The sequence below is a fragment of the Gymnoscopelus braueri genome (assembly GCF_963280865.1).
Source record: "Gymnoscopelus braueri genome assembly, chromosome: 10".
Classification (NCBI taxonomy): domain Eukaryota; kingdom Metazoa; phylum Chordata; class Actinopteri; order Myctophiformes; family Myctophidae; genus Gymnoscopelus; species Gymnoscopelus braueri.
In genome coordinates this window covers 25,856,570-25,879,812 of record NC_137611.1, presented here as the reverse complement: position 1 = coordinate 25,879,812, position 23,243 = coordinate 25,856,570, and the positions used below count along the sequence as shown (strand labels likewise).

Below are 23,243 nucleotides of genomic sequence, written 5' to 3'. Positions count from 1 at the left end.
ACCTAGACAGCACTGCACACACCCACACACCCCTACCTACTGTACCATTTGAAATCTTGCCCACATGCCTGAAGTTGTGTTCCTTTGTTCTTATCTGCCTAATTCATTCCATAAATCAATGTGTGACTAAAATTGAAAACAAATTTCTGTTTCAGGTCGAGCCCAAAGGCCATCGTTGCAGTTTTGTCGCTACTGTTGTATACAAGAGAATGCAGGTGTTTATTTTTTTCTCAAATAATGCAGAATGTATTTTTTTCCCCAAGACTTTGCCTTTTTTGGTGCGGACTCATATACGGACTCATCGGTTTAAGATAATTTGAACTAGCTGATAAGAGTCAGTGCTGACGTAGAGGCCTGCATTCATATCTCTGTGTGAATAACAGTCTATAAGGGCCCCCAGGCGTTCTTCAGCATTGATCAGTGAAACCTTTACACTTTGACCACTATGAGATAAGAGCTCAGAACAAAGCGCTGGACTTTGCTACATACTCAGTCCACTCCAGGACCCATTTTATTTTTTATATGTCGGTCCTGTAATCATTGTTCTGATATGTAGAAACAAATAAAAGGGATGCATGTAGCTTTTTTAATTTGTTTTATTCTTGGACAGAAGGTTTTAATTCAAGCCATAATCAGGTTTTTTTGTTTTTGTTATTGTTCAATCACTGTGCACTTGTTTATTCCTGTATCTGCCTGCTGTAATGCCTGACTTTCTCTTGTTATTTGTCATTATCTCTCACACACACACACACACACACACACACACACACACACACACACACTCTCCACATCCTAGAGCAGTGATGCAGGCCGAGGTGTAACTTGGTTGGTATTAACAGACCCCAGTCTTCAGGACGAGCAAGAGACAGAGCCATGCAGACGAACGCTGGCCGTCTGCGTGAGCACTTCCTGTGTGCTCACTTCCGCTGTCGTCAAAGCGCTGAACTCAACCACTGCCTGCAACTTGTCCGTCAGAGATGCCGTCAAAGAATGCGGTAGTGTCCTGTTATTGCATTACAGTTCCACAAGCAATCCTTGCTTTTACACTCATGAACTGAAAATAACCTTTTGAGGTCTATGTGCTACATGAGAGCGGTTCATTCTAGTTATACATTCTGATACATGCATTGCAAATATTAAGTTAGCTATGTCATATGTTTGCAGTCACCTGACTGTTTGTACAGGTGCAAGTGGTCGTGGACACATTGTTCATCCAAAGCAGCTCCTTTTTATAGCATCTTCTATTCATATTTAGGAATCATTTGGTTTTCTTAACGCGGTATCCTTATCAAGTGAAAGGTACATCAGAATAAAAACATCCCAAGTATCAAATCTTGACTACTGCTAAATGTATAACTTGTGAAAACCTGAGACAAAAATGAAACATTAATTCATGATAGTATATCCGTCATCTGCCTGAAAATGTTAGCATTAAGTGATAGATATTTGCCAGACAGTGCACCGTTGAAGATCAGGACAACAAGCTTGTCATACAAAAAAGAAAAAAAGTCACAATTTTATCTAAAAACTCTAGGTGCTATCCTGTGCTCGGAGCAGACAGTGGTGCAACTGCACCCTCTCAAACTTGAGGGCCATCTTGAGTGCACAGCCAGTCCAGAGTCTCCGCCACGGTCCCTGACCATGCCCCAGTCTTACAAACTGCCCCAACCAGTGAGGCTTGATCCCCTGTGTCCTGAAACCGCACCCAACTCCCTCTGCACACTCACAGGTCAGTATCTGCCTCTCTCCATTGAATCCTGTGTTTTTGTTTTGTTGTTTGTTTTGTTCATGCCACTCCCGTCATCTTGGGCTATTCCTCCAGAGCATGAAGCCTAATTTATAGTTGGTTACGTGCTGGGGTCGCACGTCAGATCTACAAGCTAGCTTGTAGATCTGCTATTTTCGGTGCACGACATGGCATGTAACTAAGTATAAATCAGGCGTGATAGTCGATGTTTTATTTTCTATGAGAAAGAAAGCCACTTGTGGTTTCTTGGCGTTTACGGTTATGCCCTCTTGTATTTGTCACATAGTGAGAGGCCTTCATGTGGTTTTAAAGCATTGCTCTACACTGTTAGTCATTCACAGTGTGCACAAGCTGTCATTGTTTGGCCATTTTCAAGGCTCATGAAGAATTTTATGAAATGCAAAGACATGAAAATGCGGTGGATTTGTCCGTTTTTCAGTGACATTAACATGTCGGCTCCCTCTTATGTTTTAGATTTCATATTCGGGTCACAGTGTTCTGGTGAAAAAACAGCTAGAGTGGAAATTTCTCAAACTATATTGTTGTCATGACTATCAACGTTGCACGCTATTATAGCCCCTATGAACAGTGTTTTATTTGCATATTGCAATCTTTCCCTAACCCTTGTCTATCAGATTCCTCTCTCCAATTTGACCAAATTAAAGTAAATTTGAGGTAGTTATTTGTAATTGTTTCTCTGCTATTGTTAAATACGTCATTCACACTTACCTCATGACAAATATCTTTCTTAGGAAATGCTACATGAAATACCTTTTAATGGTTTAACAACATGAACCCTAGCGTCCCTGTTGTCATAAGAGAACGTTTGGCAAAAATAGGACAACATTCAGTGAAAATGGCAGATCTAAGATTGGCTATTTTTTATATTTTATGTACAACAAAGTATAAGGTATAGGGTTATTAAGCGATTAAAACCATATATTTCATATGCTTTCTGCTAAACTGGATTGTGTTGATCTTTATGGTAAATAGATAATAGATAGTCTAGATAACGGTCCTATGTCCTTCTCAGGTTATGAGGTGTTTTTTTCAATCTCTGTGTTATGAGGCAGGCTGAATCTGATGATGATCTGCATCTGTTGGCTTCATGTCACAGCAGAGGGCAAAGATCCTACCCTATGAACTCAATAGTTCTGGCCCCACTGGCTATACATGTTTTATCAGGTGGCTGAAAAATATAACAAACGCAAATTATCTTTTGCGCTCGTAAGCAAGTTGTATGTTCTGGCATCTGGCCATTGGGGAAGAAAAAAAGCTTAGAAACGAAATTACAAGAGGTTATTATCAGTTGGAAATTCTGTAACCTTTCGTAAGGTCTCACATTTGTTTGTTGGCCTGCTTCTCTGGTTGTCAAGAGAGATGGTGTTTGAGGAGGGAGTGCATTTCTGGTTTATTTATCACTTAAATCTCATATAAAAATGCAAGGGAAGATTCCCTCTCTTATCTCTCTCTCACCCACAGACATGAATCTTACATTTTCTACTGGGCCTTAACGTTTCTCCTTTCTCACCAATTTGAAATGACCTAAAATGCATTTTAATAATCAGCAAATTGTACATCCATGCAGACAATGTACTGTTTTTTTAATCTATATGGCGTAAAATAACACATTTGTGTATATCTCCCGTTTGGTTGGTGTGCGCAGGGGTAATAGTTGGTGTGGATGAGAACACTGCTTACTCGTGGCCTGTCTGCAACCTGTGCAGAAGTGACTGCTTGGAGACGTCAGCAGAAAGCCCGTGAGTTCTCGAGACTTGATTACGGAAAAGCAATTTAACGTGAATTACAATGACAAACTGTACCAACTCATGTCTGTCTTTACCACAGTCAAGGGTTCCACTGCACTTCTTGTAATTCTGCGTTGAAAGAGCCAGCAGAGAACATGCAGCTTGAGGTGTTCCTGAGGTCTTCACTGAGTAATTGCACTGTGAAGGTTAAGGTGAGAAGTCATCTGCAGGGTTTCCTCCATGAACCCCCACGTTTAAAACATTTCATACACTGTGAATATTAACAGCTTTTTAACCACATGAACCCTAACGTTCATATTATGCGAACAGAAATAGCAGATCTTTGTGTGCACAATGCTTGTAGATCGGCTATTTTTGGTGACGAGATTTGGTACTATTTGCAAATAGTTAATAATATACTTGTTAATAAAGTATTCAATCAATCAAGGTGTGGACGGAAAAAAAGGAGGGGACCAAGAATAGACCCCTGGGGGACCCCAGTCAATGAAGTGTATAGGGTTTAAGTGGTTAAATATATTTTGTGGTGAATAAATAAATAAAAAAGGACAGATAATGAAATGTTTGTTCTGAGTGTTAATACATTGTGCACTTCCCATGTTACAGACCACAGAGAGTTACAGTATTACAGTGGTTTGGGAAAACTGGTATGTCATCATGAATGCCTGAATAATCATACCATTAAAAATAGCATTGTTTCACTTGCAGCGTAGCCCCATACTTACTGCATATTATTGTTATTTATTTACTATATTATTAAATATTTTACATGGATATTAAAGTATAGATAAGTAATAAGTGTTTCCATGCATAAAGCCACCTACAGTATTTTGCTGGGTGACCAGATGCTTATTGCTATGGATACCATCACCAACGCATCTTCATATATCAAACAAACGCATGATCTGGTGAAAGAGTTCCACTAGCAGTGTAGTTTAGAATTTGTCTATATGAAAAACAGCAGAATTGACTACAGCAATTGTAATGGCTTCCCCTTATTTTCACAGCTGCAACAAAACACAATCATGTCAGTCCTAAACTCTACCGCCCAACAACACAATGAGGTGGGTTTCTTTTGCTTGTTATATAATATTCAACTGTACCTGCCTCTTACTGAACTGCAACGCGCATTGATCCTCTTTAAATAATGTACTCTGACATCTGTTCATATCATACTTGAGCTTATCAGGCATGGACTGTGCATAGCTACGCTCTGACTCATGCAGATCATTAGTGCTCCTGAAGGAATTTACTGCAAGAACACCTGACATTAACATCCAGCACCTGCATTGATAACTAATGTTGTGGGCTTGTAAGCTATATGTATACAATGTTATCTGATTCCTATGTAACTGACCTGATAATATGCAATACACAGTAAAATGATTGGATCAATCACGGTCCATTTCTACATTCTCCAAGTCAAATTAACACATTGTGAAGTAGGTAGTAAATCAAATGTTAAATTAAGTGTAGTTGTAACATGCAGCAGGACAGCCAGCATGTTTTGATGGACCATCTGTTGCAGTTCCCAGGTTACGAGATAGAGAATGTGCTGGGGAAGGAGGTGGGCCCCCTCACCGTTTACGTCCGCGTCGTCACCAGGAAACCTGCCTTGTGGATCGGCCTGGAAGAAATCTGCCTCTGAGGCTGTCACAGTGAAGAGCTAATGAAATCAATCCTCAGGCCTCAGCTGGCTCCAAGGATCTGTGTACTAGGCCTTGGTCAGAGCCAGCTCGGCCCCTTGTGAAGGCCTCAGCAAGCCCCATAGACTGCTAAAGTGAATGGACTGGAAGGACACAAGGTCTTGTTTGTTTGTTAATGATATGTGATCCTGTGTACCAGGAGTTGACAGTCCAAGGGTAGACCAGAGGAGCATCGTCTGTCAAACTAGCCCCACGTGGTGCTACTGGTTCTAGAATGTGCCTGCTCACTCTAAATAAACTCAGGTTTCTAAGTGTTCTCAAAGGCTATATCAACTGTGCTTGGGAAATCTACCTCTTTTGTATCCAAATGTATTGATAAATGTTGATACTGTCTCAGTAAAAGATGTATTTTTGAGCTGTTGGTTTTCTCTGTATTCCTTTTTGAGTATACAAAGACAAATGGGGACAAACCACATTAACCTATAATCTCACAAGTCAGTCAACATTCCAACATACTAAATGTCTGCCAATTATAATACATGTGCATGTGTATATGGAACTTTCCCCCGTGATCCAGGGTACCTCAGAAACCAGACCCATCATATCTTTCAGCAATTTTATTATAGATTCAATTGACAAATATTTCATAGGTTTTATACAAACTATATAAAAGATCATGCTCTGGCTCTTATACAAAGTCTGGAATTATAAAAACATGTACCATATCAGGTATAACAACATATAAATGAAGTGGTAAAATAATTTAATATAGAAAAGAACATTTCCCACAAAAAATAAAGGACAAGAGTATGGCAGCAACATCAAATATTTCCAGTGCCATTATGGTAAGCTTAAAGTACATCTGTTACAGATGGTAAAAACGAAATGTCTGTGTTGAGGTATGTCTTCCAAAATTCAGTTCATATTAGTGACATTGGTTTGTCACAGACTGTCCTCATTTGTGGACCCCACAAAAGAAGAGTTTGGTAGCTGCTTGAAGAAATCTCTCAAACCAGAGAGCTCTCGAGTTAGCTGCTCAATGGTCTTGTGCAGCCTGTCGTTCTCTGAACCCAGTTCAATCATTTTCAGTTGCATGTCCGAGTTTCGCATCTTAGCTTTATCCCTGCTTTTTCTCACAGCAACGTTATTCCTCTCTCGTCTCTGGCGGTACTCTTGGCTGTACCTGTCCACAGACTTCTTCCCCTTCATCTTCCGAGGGGAGGAATTGGCGGAGCTGACTGCGGAGAGGGGCTCCGGGGTGGTCGGGGGTGTCGGCTGCAGGCTGACCGAGGTTTGGGCGCAGGTCTCGATCTGGGAGGGCAGGCAGGACGAAATGTCGCTGTCACTCCAGTCGGACTCCTGCTTGATCGGCGCATTGAAGACCCCGTTGTCAAAGCCACCCTCTGCTTTCCTCTCGTAGCCCTTCTGACCGTCGGCTGATGTGTATTGTTGCGACGAGCTGGTTGACAGCTGCTGCATGTTGCTGCTGCCGGACGTAGAGTTGGGCATGTTGTAGAAGTCTCCCTTCTCTTGCTTCACAGTATTGAACAGTTCCAGGAACAGATCGTCGTTACACAGTTCCAAGTTGGGCACGGCCGTCATGGTCTCGATGTACTGACTGAAGTCTATGGCGCTCTCGTCGTCGTACATGGCTGGGTGAGCCGTGCTCAGCTCCACCATGGTGCCGCTGTCGTCTCCTCCAGTCCCATGGTGGTCGCTTCTCCCCGGCTTGCAGAGCCCCTGGAGAGCACTCAGCTTGTTGTTCTCGTAGAAGTTAGCAGGCTCCATTGCCCAACTCATGTTGCATCGTGAGTCCAGACTGTATATGTCACACATGAACGCTGCTGGTGTCCCACGTGGGATCGGATCACGTTAGTTGTTGTTGATGTGTTGTAGCCCACAAAAGGGGAACTATATTATTTAAACAGGTAAGTTTAAATAAAGTAACGCCCCAGTAACAGCACTCACTCACTCTTGCTACTTTAACACGTCGGGTAATAGTTTGAAGCCCCCACTAGGTTGACTGTGTCAGATCTGTGTGTGTAAAGGTCCTGTCATAAAGTGTTTTCTACTTCTCTGAAGTGTGTGCTTTTGGCGTTTGGAGTTTTGTCTCTGTCCCGTGAATGACGTCAGACAACAATCCGCCCCCCTCTATGAACGGCCAGTCAAGTGTGGACTGAGTCACGTGGCCTCTGTTACTCTCATTTGATGAGAGAAGAGGCGTGTGGTGCGCGCGCGCGCGTGTGTGTGTGTGTGTGTGTGTGTGTGTGTGTGTGTGTGTGTCAGTGTTGCCATGTCGGCTTATTATAAGCGACTTTTGGGCTTCTTTTTTGGTAAAGTTGCTTGTGGTTGCGGTTTGGGCTTGCTTCCAATTTTTTTTATTATTATTTAAACCAGTGGTTCTCAAATATTTTCATAAATGTTGTTGTGCCAGGGGAGCATTTGTGTTGTTAAAATGTTCCCAAAAATATTCCAAATATTCCACATTTTATTGCAAGAGTTTTTGGAAATAGCAGATCTACAAGCTCGCGTCGCATCGCTTGTAGATAGGCTATTTTCAAATAGCTGATAGCATATCTGTTTATAAAAGTGCTCATTGCTTCTTTTGGGCTTGTTTTCATAGAAGTGGCTGCTTATATCTCTCACAAAACCTGGCAACACTTGTGTGTGTGTGTGTGTGTGTGTGTGTGTGTGTGTGTGTGTGTGTGTGTGTGTGTGTGTGTGTGTGTGTGTGTGTGTGTGTGTGTGTGTGTGTGTGTGTGTGTGTGTGCGCGCGCGCGTGTGGTTTGTTTTCATGCTGCCTGCCACCAACCCTCTACTACGACTGATGATCTGGTGTTGTTTATACAGGAACAGAACGTTGGAATTGAGCTAAATTTGCCAGCAGTAGTCTTTACTAAAATAGATGCCCATCCCGTACTGGAATAGACCATTATAAAGTAATGCACAACACAGTCACTCATTGTCAAGGTGTTGACAATATCAGTTGATTTTATATCCACTGGTATTTCACACCATCTTAATCCTATCAACCAGTATCAGTCCATTTAAGAATTATAATCACAAGCTTTGGAAATATTCAGTCACAAGTAAACTTTTAGCTTTATTACCGTGGATCTTACTAATGATCATGAATCAATAAAAGGAAGTTACTGATTAACCAATTATTATGAATTTATGAACAAACTGCTGAAAATATGTCAGATATAGCACTGGTTCTCAACCTTTTCAGGCTGTGATCCCCCAAAATAATCATATTTGAAATGGGGACCCCAAATCCTGACAAGCACTTGGAATTGTAGGCATTACTTTTTGTTTGACTTTGACTTGGTTCACACATAAATACTGTGAAAATAGCTGTGAGCTTGTAGATCTGCTATTTTCACAATATTTATTTGTTTTTGCCTATTTCTTATATGATTTGACAATTTCGTCAATGTTTGACCAGTTTTTATAGTATAGTTTGTTGATTACTTTTGAGTAATGTTCTTTTTTCATTTCATTTCATTTTTCTTTCTTTTTTTTAAGGTATTAAAAAGGTCTTAAAGGTCCTTAAATTGTCACTTTACTGTCATCTGGGGACCCCCCAAAATCATGACCCACAAGTTGAGAACCCCTGAGATATAGCAACAAAAAAGATAACTTCATACCTGTATGTTTAACAATATAGCATATTTCATTTAAAAGTGGATACACTTTTATCGTAAGTGACGACGAGTGACCTTGACTTCTCGTAAACTCTTTATGTTGTCCCCATAAAATGAAGAGGCGCGCTGTACTTTTCCAGCTTCTCTCATGCATGTTTTTTATGTCACTTGCGCCACCCAGTGGCCAACAATCATAACTACCAGAAATATTAACTTCTGGTTGGACGAAACCAAGTCAGGTGTGGGTAAGATATTGTATACGGGACTACGCACAAACATAACGGCATGGTATCTCTAAACTGATATATAGAATAACATTGGTGTGTTTTATGTCATATACAAAATTCTTCCCATTTATTAAGCCCTAAATACTTTTATATCCGATTTCTGAAATGGAAACGGGGTGTTTACACCCTTTGCAGTGGGTACGCGCACAGAACGCATAGGCTTGCAATTGGTCCAAAGTTCCCCGCGAAAATTACGTCACTAACTATTTCGCGCCAGATCTACTGCAGTCCGACGTACACGCAACAGTAGGTAAAATTCTGTTTGTTAAAGTTGTTTTTTTAATCAATTTGTACATCGCACAAACTATATGTCGCACACAATGAAGCGCACATTACTGTATGCATGTTCTGTTACGTATTATATATCTATATTGCACGGATTTCTTTGTACCAGTGAAAAGTAGTCATACGCTGCCAGTACGGCTATTGTTTGCAGAGCCGCAGCGCCCGCAGCCACATGTCATTCTAGTTGTTGTCTCGCTAGTTGTCTCTAGTTGCCTTGACGTTTGCTAACGTTTTATTTGGATGATCAGTTTCATTTCCAGAACTTCTGACTGCAATGTCTTCCCCAACTTCAACACCTGGCCGTAAACGTGACAGGCCCGATAACCCATCAACCCGTAAGTTGAGACTGCTAGGCTGTTATCATCAAACAAATGTGTTCTCTTCTTATTGCTAAAGGCAAGAAGTCTTTAAGGTTAGACACCGTTATGCAGTCAGCGCTGAACTACTTGGTTGTGTGTGTGTGTGTGTGTGTGTGTGTACACAGTATGCATCATGTATGTATGTATGTATGTATGTATGTATGTATGTATGTAGTACAGTATGTTTGTATGCATCAAATCTACCCTCACCCTAGGGACTTTTAAAAGCATGTTAAATACCCACATTTTCGCTGTAAAGGACTCACTTCACTTGTTGTTTTGTGTTTGATTAGTTTCTACTCCCTCCTGTTGTGACTGAGTTTCTTGTCCAGTCTTTGTTTTCTCTTTCTTCGGGCTGCGCCCCAGGCCAGTGTAATGACTGGACTGCAAATACCAAATGTATGAATGAATGTATGAAGTGATGGTTGACCGGCCTAATGACATTAACTGACTGACCATTTCTAGCTGGGAGTGAGGGACCCATTTCTCCTCCCTCCCAACGACGCAGAGGCATGGACTCCTCCACTGGGGATCTGTTACCAATGATGCCTACCTCTCCACCCACTGACATGAACAGCCCTGCAGTGGTCCAGGACACTTCTCTATTCTCAAGCCCACGTCCTTCAGGTAGACCCAGGAATACCGTTTTTTGTGAAAGAACTCAAAATCATACCCATCTGACAAGATTTGTATTTCATTGTCTGAAGTAACACTCAACATGCAGAAGTGATGTAACACTATGGATGGACACATAGTTATTTTATTGCCCTTTTAAAATGATGAACGTTTGTATAACCTTTCTTTGTATAGCTACTTGGCTGTGATATATTTCTCTGTGAGTGGAGTATGAGTAATCTTGAAAAAAATGAAATTCAACCATATATAACATTTAGCTTGAGATGGGCAGAACAATCTTTAGTTAACTTCAGGTTTTAATGATGGCTTGCTTATCTTTCAGTCCCTCCCAGTGAGATTGACATGAGCTCTCCCCTGATGTATGGGACCCCAAGCTCCAGAGCGGAGGGGACCCCCCGCAGTGGTGTGCGGGGCACCCCAGCCAGACAGCGCCCTGACTTGGGATCAGTCAGGAAGGCACATCAAGTGGATCTGCACTCTGAGCCGGTCAGTGTAAACAAAAGATTATAGTCATTAGTCGGAGTGCCCTAAATAAGTATGCCAGGTTGAAAGTGGTTAAAACCATTTACGCCATGTAATTATGAGGACAGAAACTGAGAAACGAACCATAGTTGCTAACTTTGTGTTCATTCATGTCTCCCAGCCAAGTGCTGATGGAACAACAGTGGCCGCTGAACAGAATGCTGGCCAGAGACTGGTTATCTGGGGCACTGACGTCAACGTGGGAACCTGCAAGGAGAAGTTTCAGGTATGAAACAACCAGATGTGGTGTCATGATCCATACAAATCCATGTTAAACCTGATCAGTCGTAATCCAATCCAACTGTATTTAAAAACAACAGAGTTTACGTAAGAGCTTTACAGTGTAAAGTAAAAAGACTAATAAGAACACACAAATAAAGTAAAACCAGAGAAAATAAAGATTATAAAACACAAACTCATGATGTCTCAAATATCTCCAAGTGGGTTAAAAGCTAGAGAGTAAAAATGGGATGTTTGTGTCCGGCTTGCCCACAGAGGTTTCTGCAGAGATTCATCGATCCCAATTCCAATGAGGATGAGAATGCTGGTCTGGACCTGAATGAGCCGCTGTACATGCAGAAGCTGGAAGAGGTCAAATACTTATCATCTCTCATCATGTACATAAGTGTTAGCACGTTAATGCAGTTATATCAAAGTTGGGTCTAAGGACCCCCAGGGGTTCTTGAGGGGTCTCCAGCAAAATGTGTTAATATAGCATCAAAATCACTTTAACCCTATTTTATACATAGGCTGTTCAAAAATAGGCGATGTACAAGCTCACAACGTGTCGAAGTGCGAGCTTGTAGATCTGCTATTTTTGAAAAGTCTTGAATAGTGAAAAGTTTTGAATAATGTTAAATATCTTTTGGAGGTCCCTTAACAAAATCCTTTCAGATGGGGTTTATGCAGCCAAATACATTTCCATTTGGGGCTATGACAAATGTTTGAGAACCACTGTGTAAATGATTGAGGAATCAAAAGAGCAACAATGAAGTGGCCTTTCTGTAACATTGTTTGCGTTTTGCCTTGTAGATCAGTGTTGTCGGAGATCCTGTGCTAAATGTCAATAGTGGACATGTCCAGTCCTTTGATGCAGAACTCTACAGGCAACTCATCTGCTACCCACAGGTAATGTCTCCTTCCCATTAAATGTTTTGTTTCATAGGTTCATGTCTACCATCTGATATTACTTGTGCTTTGGTGGATACTATTATGTAAAGTCCTTTATCTGACAGCGAGTGCATGCATTGTTGGTATAGCTATCCCTGTCGGGTTTTGTACAGTTAAACTGTGGTGTTATTCTTGACTTATGCTTTGGTGGAAAAGGTATAGCGTAAAAGGAAAGTGTTTACACTTCACCACTTTTCTGTTGAAAAATATTGTACATTTTGTCGAGTGACACTTGGTCGCAAAAAGAGTAAATCAGCCTTTTAGTGTCAATCTGTTGTTATATAAGACCACAAAGCAAATGCATGGCCAGTGGGTCCTTTTCATTTAAATATTTGTCTTAACAGGAAGTAATCCCAACCTTTGACATGGCAGTCAATGAGCTTTTCTTTGAGCGTTTCCCAGACTCTATTCTGGAGCATCAGATCCAAGTACGCCCATACAATGCCTTGAAGACCAGAAACATGAGGAGCCTTAACCCTGAGGGTGAGCATTCTCATTAGCATAAATAATTTGTTCAGCTACTATCCCTCACACCCACACAGTGAATAATCTGGACAACTTGCACAATATGAAACCCATATTTATGATTCGATTTATTATAGTGGGTAGTGCATTTCGATTTGACTTCAAGCTTCTGCTCGCTCTTCCCGTTTTCCCAACCCAGACATCGATCAACTGATCACCATCAGTGGCATGGTGACCCGCACCTCGCAGCTCATCCCTGAGATGCAGGAGGCCTTCTTCCAGTGTCAGGTGTGCAACTACAGCGTCCGCGTGGAGGTCGATCGTGGGCGTATTGCGGAGCCCGCCGTGTGTCGCCACTGCAACAACACCCACAGTCTGGCCCTCGTTCACAACCGCTCCGCCTTCTCGGACAAACAGATGGTGAGTTTACGTGGGACGTGAGGGTGGGGAGGGCTTTGAGGTTACTCAGGGGGCAGTTTGGCTCTCTGCAAGCGACAGACGTACTCTTGCAAGAGGATGTGAAAAAGAGCTAATTAGACTTGTAATGCTGTTGATTAAATTGGAATCTCTCCATGTCATGTTCATTGGGCAATACGTGTACTTATATATATATATTGCCATACTGTACCTTCTCAGATGTACTGAATTATGCCTAATCTTGAATCTGTTGTCCCACACCAGAAATTGCAGATCTACAGGCTCGCATGTGACGCTTTGAGTCTTTAGATTGACTATTTTTGGTCCGGGACATCGTCGTACGTTTAAAAGTATAAATCGAGCTTTACTATTCTGTTCAAACAGGTCAAAATCCAAGAGTCTCCTGACGATATGCCTGCTGGTCAGACCCCTCACACCACCATTATCTATGCCCACAATGACCTAGTGGACAAAGTACAGCCAGGAGACCGTATCAACATCACCGGTAAGCTCCTAAAAAATAGTTTTATTCAGATAATACAGCTCTGTTCTAAATGTCACTCACTGAAGTTTGGCTCATGTTCCGAAATCTCCTCGTAGGCATCTACAGAGCTGTACCCATGCGTGTGAACCCCCGGCAGGGCAACGTTAAGTCTGTGTACAAGACCCACATCGATGCCATCCACTTCCGCAAGACGGATGAGAAGCGCCTTCATGGTATAGATGAGGATAATGAACAGAGGCTCTTCACAGAGGACCGCGTGCAGGTCCTGAAAGAGCTAGCAGCCAAGCCGGATGTGTATGAACGCCTCTCCTCTGCCCTAGCGCCTAGCATTTATGAACACGAGGATATCAAGAAGGTACGTATGAAGGCAGACGCATTGGGTATGCGTATGTTTGTACATTAATCATTATCAATGTTTTAAAATTAATATTCAACCACAGATCCCCACATATGCAGAGCAATGCAATTTAGGATAGTATTAGCAGTCAAAATATGGCAGTTGTGAGTACTACTTTTGATAGCAACTTTAAATTGCGTCTCTCCCCCCCCACAACCTTATTTTAGGGCATCTTGCTGCAGCTGTTTGGGGGCACTCGCAAGGACTTCAGTCAGACAGGGAGGGGCAACTTCCGTGCAGAGGTGAACATCCTGCTCTGCGGAGACCCTGGCACCAGCAAATCTCAGCTACTGCAGTACGTGTTTAACCTGGTCCCGCGTGGCCAGTACACAAATGGAAAAGGCTCCAGTGCTGTGGGTCTCACTGCCTATGTGATGAAGGACCCAGAGACCAAGCAGACGGTTCTGCAGACCGGCGCGTTGGTGTTGAGTGACAATGGTATCTGTTGCATCGACGAGTTTGACAAGATGAGTGACAGCACGCGGTCTGTGCTCCACGAGGTCATGGAACAACAGACCCTCTCCATTGCTAAGGTGAGCCTGACATGAGCAAGAAATTTACTGTACAACTGTATGTGGCTTTGACAGATGTGGGGAACATTGAAACCTTGAATGGTCCTGTGTATTACATTAATGCCAGGCAACTGAAATGTAGTGGTTCATTCAATAGTCTGAAGCAGGAAATTGGCACCGTCCAGGTTCTCTCAAAGTCAATGGAATTTTTGGGATAGGATTTTTACGTTCAGGCTTTGTGATTCTAGCCTGTGTTCCACAAGCATTTAAAAAAAAGACTTTGAACTAGAGAAATGTGATCCTGGGAGCACAGGTCTCCGCCAGGCCAGGTTGTAGAAGTAACATTTTGCCAATCAGGATAAAAGAGGAAGAATCGGACAGGTCCGTCTTGATGACCTGACTATAATAATGTGTACCAATTTGCGTGATGTTTGGACTAAATCTGTAGGAGTAATATCAAAATATGGTTGGCAAAAAATTGCCTCCTGGTGGTGCTACAAAAAAAGGAGATGTGAAGAATTTGTGGCAGAGGTTTTTCCTTGGCTTCTAGACGAGAGTGTGCTTGCAAAGTTTCATACCGATTGGTCCAGTTATAGGTAAAAACTTGAATCGTCCAGTTATAGGTAAAAACTTGAATCGTCATGTTCCACCATGAGGCCAATTTGAAAAATCTAGTATGGCATTTCTTCCTTCTGGCCTAGTGGGAATGTGCATGCAAAGTTTCACGACAATCAGATGCTGCGCTCATGATTTGAGACATTTTGTTCAAATGGACCACTCCTGCAAACTGGAAGCCAATCTTTGCCAATCAGGATCAAATCTGACAGATCCGTCTTGATCACATGACTATAGAGATAATGTGTGGCAATTTGCGTGATGTTTGGGCAAAATCTGTAGGAGTAATATAAGAATATGTGTTTAAAAAGAATTGGCTTCCTGGTGGCGCTAGAACAGGCCAAACATTTGGGTCAGAGGTTCTGCTTTAGCCTCCAGGGAGTGGGCGTGCACAGTTTCTCGTCGATCGGGCGAACTGTGCCGTACAGGGGCGAAAACATAGTCTCAAAAAGAACTCGAAAATACAAACTCGCTCCTGGGTTTGGGGACAACAAACTTTGCCAGTCTATACCCATCACCGTCCTATATTCCTTTTGATCTCTGCAGGCTGGGATCATTTGCCAGCTGAATGCTCGCACTTCTATCTTGGCAGCAGCCAACCCAGTGGGGTCTCAGTGGGACCCCAAGAAGACCACAATTGAAAACATTATGCTGCCTCACACGCTGTTGTCAAGGTGATGCAGAATTAATATTAATGCATACAAGTTTCAGATGGGGGTCTGGGGCCAAATAAATATTAATTTTGGGGTACTTGTCATAAAAATGTTTGAGAAGTACTGTTTTTTTCCCTTTTTTTTTTTAAACGAAAAGAAAACACGTACTCATACATACAGCTCAGGTCCTTTGATACATTATTTGCATTTTCACATATTTTGGTCCATGGGGGTATAAACATTCAGCGGATCTATAAATGTACATAGAATTGCAGATAGTTAGTTTTGTACAACGTTCACCAATGTTAATCGTCAGAGTTTTAGAGCAGTAGACAAATATTAAACTTAAACATGACAGTGACAATCAGTTGTCTTCATACCGCCTGAAGCTTTATGCCCAACAAGTTCAGTGGTTTCCACTGTTAGAACCACTGTTCTATGGGACACCAATTGCTCTGTGCTTCTGTTACACATGTAAAACTGTCATCATTGCTCCAATCAGATTTGATCTCATCTTCCTGATGCTGGATCCCCAAGATGAGGCATATGACCGCAGGCTGGCACACCATTTGGTGGCGCTGTACTACCAGAGTGAGGAGCAATTGGAGGAGGAGCACCTTGACATGGCTGTGTTGAAGGACTTCCTTGCGTATGCACGAACATACATACATCCCAGATTGAATGAGGAGGCCGGCCAGGCCCTCATTGAGGTAATATTATAGCTGCTTGTTTGATGTTGTAATTTGTATCCTAAATTGATCACCTGGTGTTTTTTTAAAACGCATTTAAAAGACATAGTTTTGCGACAAAACTTTTGTCGCAATACTAGCTGTTAAAACCTGTTATTTTAACATAACGTGCATAGCATAGTGCACATCAGTTTCATCAACTCAAGAACTCAACCAAGTAATTTGAGTTAACCATAACTGGACTGACTGACTAACTTGTTGGCAGGCTTATGTGGAAATGAGGAAGGTAGGCAGCGGCCGGGGCATGGTGTCTGCCTACCCCAGGCAACTGGAGTCCTTGATTCGCATGGCGGAGGCCCACGCCAAGGTGCGCTTCTCTGACAAGGTAGAAACCATTGATGTGGAGGAAGCCAAAAGGCTGCACCGTGAGGCCCTCAAGCAGTCAGCTACTGACCCAAGGACCGGGTTTGTGGACATCGCAATTCTCACAACAGGTATACAACCCAGGGCTTGACGGACGTAAACATTTACATTGGCTGCCATTTTAAATGAATTATTGTACAACAACTTGTTTATTATTTAATTGAATGGAAGCTTCTTGAATATCTAATTGACCATCTTGTCACAGGAATGAGTGCCACAGCACGCAAGCGCAAGGAGGAAGTTGCCCAGGCCCTGAAGAAACTGATTCAGGCAAAGGGAAAGACACCAGCCATGAAATACCATCAACTGTTTGATGACCTCAGAGCACAGTCTGAAGCGGTAAATATTTATTTAGCCTATTATAAAGTATTTTGTAGCTTTTAAGCCAGTGCTGTATTGAAACTGGAAAGATCCGATTCTTCTTGAGATATTGCCACTCAAACAATATAACAGTAGTTGTGCATGTGCCATCATGTGGAGTTTCTCCTCATAAATGTAATGCTGCATCAAGTAGGAATGGGTCGAATATTTTCTTCATTTTTTTTTCTTCTTTTCTTCTTTCAGGCCATTACAAAGGAGCTGTTTGAGGAAGCACTCCGGGCCTTGGCCGATGAGGATTTCTTGACAGTCACCGGAAAGACTGTCCGTCTACTCGCCTAAGGCACTCCCAGTTCTTATCTATTGTACAGTCTTTAATCTCACACCTTTTCTTGTGAACATTAAACAAAAGAACCATCACTGGGGGATTCATATAATTGTTTGAATATGCTGTTTTGTGGAGTTGTACAAAGTGACTTCATCACGTCTCGGTGATTATTGTGATAAACAATAAATGGTTTTGAATGGCAATTTACATGTTATGTTTGTTGCGTTCCTTAATGTCTTGTCTGGGATAACGTCCAGTAGTTTTCTTTCAGGATTTGTAAGTAGCATGCTATGGTAAAAAACTATGCATCCGGTGTTGACAGTTGGCCTGAGGCAATACATAGCTTACTTTTGATATATTTTGTAAGTTTGTGAGCAAATAAGTATTTTATTTGTTAGCTTTTTGTATTCTTACAGTTCTCTAATCATACCATAACTTGTATTGGCTACTGTACCTGATATGTGTACATTAAAAGCTGCATTCTGTTTAAATGTCTCCAATGTTTTGAGGGGTTGTCTTGTTGGTGTGTCTTACTTCGTATAGTTATCTTTTATGAAGATTTCAGATGATAGCAGATGCTAAAATGAAGACCTGGACAGCACAGCTTGATATTCTGTTGAAGCATATAGGAGCATTAATAACTACATCCGTCAGCTGCCACATAAGAAAATGGGGGCAAGCGTGTTTGGGGGTGAGTCTTCCAGTAGCCTACTGTTTCAATCACATGGAACTCCATACATCTGGCGCAGCTGCATGACTGTCCTGTAGCGGTGTAGCCATAGAGTTAAAAATAAGGGTGTAGCTCACTGACTAACGGCCGTAGCACGGTGCTGAGCGATTAAAGCCGATCGACGAGCGCGACGCCTTGTAAGCTTGCAGATCTGTTTTTTTTTTGGCGCCCCGACACCGTCGCAAGTACCCGAATTGCGGCTGTTTTAACTGACGTGACGTCACAGCAACACAACTGGGAGGCTGGGTGCTTCTGGATCATCTGGGCTGAAGAAGATGGCGGCCTCCTCAGGTTTGTTCTGGTCTACAAACTAGCTTGAGAAGATGGTCTTGCTGCGAGAGTCGGAGGCGTGAATAACACAACGGCACTGAGAGCAAACGCAGCATGTTGGAGTTTTGTGGAGATGTTTTAGTGCGACACGTGATCGTGGGGTTCTTAATGAGAAAAGAACGCATGCAGTTTAGTCCTGAGCCATCTAGCCGGCCGTCTATTAGCCAGTGTGCTAACCGTCCTAGCTGCAGTGAATTGTCATAATGTATATCGCAACGTGTGCATATATGAGAACAATACGCTCACGGGTCGGGCCAGCAAACCTGTTTGTTACTTTGATGCGGTATGCATGTCTAAAGACATGTATAATTGATATACATTGTAGAGCTATCACACAGCATCATTGATGCTGCTCACCAGCAGTGTTGCCATATGTTGTGAGAGAAACAAGCAACCACGTCTAGGAAAACGAGCCCTAAACAGGCAACTAGGCCTCATGAGCTTTAAAACTGTCGGTTTTATCGATCTCCAAGCTCACAACGCGTCGCAAACTTGTAGATCTGCTATTTTTTAAATTCTTGCAATAAAATGTGGATATTTGGAATATTTTTTTGCATTTGTGTCCCAACAACAAATGCTACCTGGCACAGCATTTTCGTGAACATATTTTAGAACCACTGGTTTAAATAAAAAAAAAGTAAATGTGGAAGCAAGTACATTTTAAACAAGCCCGAAAAAACCGCAACCACCAGTATTTACAAGCAACTTTACTGAAAAATAATTCCCCAAGTCGCTTATAATAAACAGACATGGCAACACTCCTAACCAGGGTACCAACTTCCACACCACAGTAGCTAGAAGATTCCAACAGAAACGTCACCGCTTGCTAGCTGAAGTCCTGATGACTATGTACTTAATAAAATAAAATAAAATATGTGTTCTGCCAAATTCAAGGACTTATTTAGATGGTGTGTGTGTTTATAAGGGAATAACTAGTACCTGAATGTATAATTTGGTGATTTTCTGCAGGTTGTGATAGTGACACACCTCATGCTACAACAACATAACAGCCAAGTCCTACTGCAGTCAATGCAATAATAGTTGCATTGACAAGTTTTCAAAATGATTCCCACGCGGTTGCACAATACACCAGCCCAACATTTTAAAACAAGCAATGCCGTTATATATTCATTGATATGAGCGAAGAGGTGTTGAGGGAATCTCAGAATTGAACATTGAACAATTGAACTAATAACGTTTTTGGTTTCAGCAACTAGCCGTACCGGTCAGCTCAGCAGGCAGCATATGAGGTCTCAAGTTGTAGAGCAGGGTGGTTTAAAGAAGCACAATAAATGAACCTTAAATGACTCAGTTTGTTTAGTTCTGAGAGTAATGTAACCAAATTGACCTCTAATTATTAAGGGTCCATTTGGTTACAGGAGGTTACTGTGTATGTGTGATCATAATGTTGACTTGTTTGTTATTATTATTTACCAATATAAACTGTAGCTGCTGGGCCATATGAAGCAGTATGTTAAAACGGCTTTGACAAAGATAGTGATATCAATCCTTTAGATATACTACAAAAAATGTAGTCTACACAAATTGTCTGGGCATTTAAAGTCGTATTTTACGTGGGACAGTCTGACAAGACACTAGATTGGCTTATTGCATATATTCTAGTCTTAAGAATTATCCTGGTCCTAAGCACATTGGTCTATTTTGCAGGTTGCTGAAATGACTTTTACTGCATTATAAAGGATCTCGTTTGAACACAGTAAAAAAACGTACAGAAATGCTTAACCTATGTGAATTGCTCTTTGGGAATGTGTGTTCTTGAAGTCCTTTACTTGAATTCCAGCCTCCAAGCCCTTTTGTCAGTTTGTTTGTGTGCCATCAGGATCATTATGAAAACTAGAAATTGCAAAGTGTGGTTTTCTCAATGCAAGTCATGAGGGTTGCAGCCATCATGAGTAGTTTTGCTACAATTTTCCCACGAGTTAATCCCCTGCAACCCCATTACTATCAAGAACTGTGGTAGTAGCTTGGTATCCAGGTTTGTCATTGCAAAAGAAAGCTCAATAGAAGTTTCTTAATATTGCAAAAAAAAAAGTGTATTCTTTATAGTGGGAAAGTATGCAATATTTTACAATGAAACAACTTTCTGACATACTTTGTTTAACATCAATTTGCTTCAGTGGAAATGCAGCAAAATACATTTTTTTCTCAAATTAGCTGAAGTATTTTTTGACAATTGCATGGAAACAACTGCAAGGCTACATCCCTGTGTTGTTGTCTACATTCTGAACAACTGCACGCAAAACAAACGATTTCTGTCCCACCTGACAGACAATTTTGGAAAGCCATTGTGACCTACAAACAAATATGACAGCTCGCTGTTCAATCTCTTCACATGAACCTATTCCGGAGGGAACATTCGCCAAAAATACGCTGAGAGCTTGGAGATCGGCTAAGATTTGGTATAGACGGGGAAAAAGTACAGTTGCAACTCGGGTCCATTTGACTTCGAATATAGGGTTTAAGAGGTTACGGTAGGCGGTAGCACTGTAGGGTTGTAGTCCCACATCTGTAGGCTATCTGTATCTCGGCAAACCTAGTGTGTGACAAAGTGTTGCTTTGTCCGAGTGCTGACTTTACAGAGCTTCAATGCTCACCAGTGTCGGAGATCTTGAGTAACTACTGTTGTGAACAGGGTATCAAGTTAGGCCTTACTCCACAGTATGTAGATACAAGATATGCACAGCATATTTGACATCTGATCAGACGGGTATAACATATCAAACTGTTGACGCAGGTTGACACTTTTCTCTCATGCCTTATTGCTGTATACTGTATACTGTATATATTATATTTTACACTTTTTCTTTGCATTCCTCTTCTATGATTGAATGGGTCATATGAGCCCATGTTTACACCGAACGCTGAGTTCACTGAAGGAAATTAAAGAGTTGGAGCACAGGTGTTGGCTTTGTGCTTTCATATGATGTGATGGTGTGTACAAGTGGGAAGCATGTCACAATGCCCATTGTATCCGTTAAATGTGCTAAAACGGTCAGCATCTATTTTTGATTGCTTTGCTAACTCTTGAGTGCTTTTATAAACTTGATGTATGCTTTCATGTGGATGCGGTTACTTGAGTTCTAACTCATGTCACATTATTGTCCTTTTCAGGAGTTAAAGTTCCACGTAATTTTCGCTTATTGGAAGAGCTTGAAGAGGGACAGAAGGGGGTTGGAGATGGCACAGTCAGCTGGGGCCTTGAAGACGACGACGACATGACTCTCACACGATGGACCGGCATGATCATTGGACCGGCAAGAGTAAGAAAAGCACCTCTTCAGGAACAGCCATAGCAACCTATGGCTGGACCATCAGTAGGAAATAAAATATTACCACATCTCCAGTCAAAAATGGCCGAAGAGAATCTGTATACAACAAATTCATGTGTAATTCTTTTCTCCTTCTTTTACAGACTAATTATGAGAACAGGATATACAGTCTGAAAGTGGAATGTGGACAAAAATACCCAGAGTCATCCCCGACTGTTAGATTTGTAACAAAAATTAGCATGAATGGGATAAATAATTCCAACGGGGCGGTAAGTGTAACCACAACATTGAATGATTAGGCTGGAGATTAATTTCATTTTATACAGCAAAATGTCTTGAACCGAAATGTTGTGTTAAATGTTATGATAGATTCTGTTGTACTAAGGTGGTGTCACAATAACTGATGTTTTTGTTTGTGTGTGTGTGTGTGTGTGTGTGTGTGTGTGTGTGTGTGTGTGTGTGTGTGTTTTCCTCACAGGTGGATTCACGTAGCATACCAATATTAGCAAAATGGCAAAATTCATATAGCATTAAAGTTGTTCTTCAAGAGTTAAGGCGTCTAATGATGTCCAAAGAAAATATGAAGCTTCCACAACCACCAGAAGGTCAAAACTACAGCAATTAATTGTGACAGATTGTTTTGACCTAAACCTTATTCCTTATTCTCTTAGAAATATTGTGTAAATCATCAAGATGCTCACTTCGCACATCAACATTATCATCTGCAAGAACAAGATTGGACTTTATTACTTATGCTAAGCCTATTACCTAGCTCATTCCAAAAAAATCATTATCAAAGTTATTTGGACCATAACCTTTATGTTTGACATGTTTCAAGTCGGCTTGAAGAGGGAAGCATGGCACCACACATAGGCTGTACCAGAGTCACAACATATTTGTGTTCAAATGACTGGTCACTGAAACAAAAGGCAAGATGAGTATATGATGGCATGTTCTGTAACTAATAGTTGACTAGAAGACACATTTTTAGTTGTTAGTCAAATTTAGCAGGTACATTGAATTATCATTCAGATCAATGAATATTGAATTGTGGCTTTAGTCTAAAAGTAGTGGCACAAGGTGAGATTTTTCTTTTATATATATATCTGTATTTGACACAATACCAATGTTTCTGTTCTACAGCTCTTTGACATGTAACAGACGTTGAAGCCTGTTCTGTTCTGAAACCCTTGCATTTAGCGTCTACTGAAAATGGCAGGTGTATCAACTTGTGGTTTTCTGAAATTAAAATCACTGTCTGTGAATGAAGTTGCACATTTGGATTTAATTTGTCTTTCTAGACAAGATCATCACTTTTACAACTAAGAGGACATGCCTCAAGCCGTAGTCCATTTATCAGCAGATATGTTTGCAAAAATATGCAAAAACAATTGTGCAACATGTAAGCTGGCTGTAGTCAAAACCAAGTTAATGGCATTTTCTTGTCACTTGTTATAATGTAATCAAAATGTAGTTGGTCATACATTGTTACAAGTTACATGATCA

General features: G+C 41.4%; 4 protein-coding genes across 6 annotated transcripts in view; 3 read left to right on the top strand and 1 right to left on the bottom strand.

Annotated features, from left to right (window-relative positions):
* The window catches only part of spidr (scaffold protein involved in DNA repair), a 35,801-nt gene extending 30,246 nt beyond the window's left edge, over positions 1 to 5,555 (top strand). Inside the window, exons 14-20 of one of the 2 annotated variants that reach the window (XR_013933945.1) lie at positions 156 to 215; positions 797 to 995; positions 1,535 to 1,729; positions 3,414 to 3,507; positions 3,596 to 4,160; positions 4,521 to 4,577; positions 5,042 to 5,094. Coding sequence is in view for 1 of the 2 variants with exons in the window: in XM_080441025.1 (XP_080297151.1) it covers positions 156 to 215; positions 797 to 995; positions 1,535 to 1,729; positions 3,414 to 3,507; positions 3,596 to 3,707; positions 4,521 to 4,577; positions 5,042 to 5,161 (837 nt within the window). In the remaining variant the exon portion in view is untranslated. Of the gene's footprint in view, positions 1 to 155; positions 216 to 796; positions 996 to 1,534; positions 1,730 to 3,413; positions 3,508 to 3,595; positions 4,161 to 4,520; positions 4,578 to 5,041 lie in introns of both variants that reach the window. The other variant, XM_080441025.1, reaches the window with a different exon arrangement.
* A 206-nt stretch (positions 5,556 to 5,761) lies between these two features.
* Positions 5,762 to 7,223, bottom strand: cebpd (CCAAT enhancer binding protein delta). The gene has a single exon (XM_080439501.1). It carries the CDS (start codon positions 6,993 to 6,995, stop codon positions 6,102 to 6,104), a length of 894 nt encoding a protein of 297 aa, XP_080295627.1. The 5' UTR covers positions 6,996 to 7,223; the 3' UTR covers positions 5,762 to 6,101.
* A 2,088-nt stretch (positions 7,224 to 9,311) lies between these two features.
* On the top strand, positions 9,312 to 17,882 carry mcm4 (minichromosome maintenance complex component 4). Of its 2 annotated transcripts, none has more exons than XM_080440527.1 (17): positions 9,312 to 9,339; positions 9,627 to 9,713; positions 10,203 to 10,364; positions 10,696 to 10,859; positions 11,017 to 11,121; positions 11,391 to 11,486; positions 11,928 to 12,023; positions 12,410 to 12,548; positions 12,730 to 12,950; positions 13,332 to 13,452; positions 13,548 to 13,807; positions 14,017 to 14,382; positions 15,523 to 15,650; positions 16,132 to 16,339; positions 16,584 to 16,812; positions 16,947 to 17,080; positions 17,306 to 17,882. In XM_080440527.1, the coding sequence occupies exons 2-17, from the start codon at positions 9,653 to 9,655 to the stop codon at positions 17,399 to 17,401; spliced, it is 2,586 nt and encodes an 861-aa protein (XP_080296653.1). In that variant the 5' UTR covers positions 9,312 to 9,339; positions 9,627 to 9,652; the 3' UTR covers positions 17,402 to 17,882. The 2 variants fall into 2 exon arrangements, with proteins under 2 accessions (XP_080296653.1, XP_080296654.1); XM_080440528.1 differs by having other exon boundaries at positions 9,312 to 9,343.
* Positions 17,883 to 18,266: 384 nt separating this feature from the next.
* On the top strand, positions 18,267 to 23,002 carry ube2v2 (ubiquitin-conjugating enzyme E2 variant 2). Its single transcript, XM_080440770.1, has 4 exons — positions 18,267 to 18,408; positions 21,580 to 21,728; positions 21,881 to 22,006; positions 22,216 to 23,002. Exons 1-4 carry the CDS (start codon positions 18,393 to 18,395, stop codon positions 22,360 to 22,362), a joined length of 438 nt encoding a protein of 145 aa, XP_080296896.1. The 5' UTR covers positions 18,267 to 18,392; the 3' UTR covers positions 22,363 to 23,002.
* Positions 23,003 to 23,243: the final 241 nt, after the last annotated feature.

Bases quoted from the DNA above. Each gene is read 5' to 3' on its own strand.
- cebpd (XM_080439501.1), bottom strand. From the start codon at position 6,995: ATGTGTGACATATACAGTCTGGACTCACGATGCAACATGAGTTGGGCA.
- mcm4 (XM_080440527.1), top strand. From the start codon at position 9,653: ATGTCTTCCCCAACTTCAACACCTGGCCGTAAACGTGACAGGCCCGAT. The intron at 10,860-11,016 runs GTCAGTGTAAAC...CATGTCTCCCAG, and splicing joins TGGATCTGCACTCTGAGCCG to CCAAGTGCTGATGGAACAAC. The intron at 16,813-16,946 runs GTATACAACCCA...ATCTTGTCACAG, and splicing joins CATCGCAATTCTCACAACAG to GAATGAGTGCCACAGCACGC.
- ube2v2 (XM_080440770.1), top strand. The intron at 21,729-21,880 runs GTAAGAAAAGCA...CTTCTTTTACAG, and splicing joins TGATCATTGGACCGGCAAGA to ACTAATTATGAGAACAGGAT. The intron at 22,007-22,215 runs GTAAGTGTAACC...TTTTCCTCACAG, and splicing joins TAAATAATTCCAACGGGGCG to GTGGATTCACGTAGCATACC.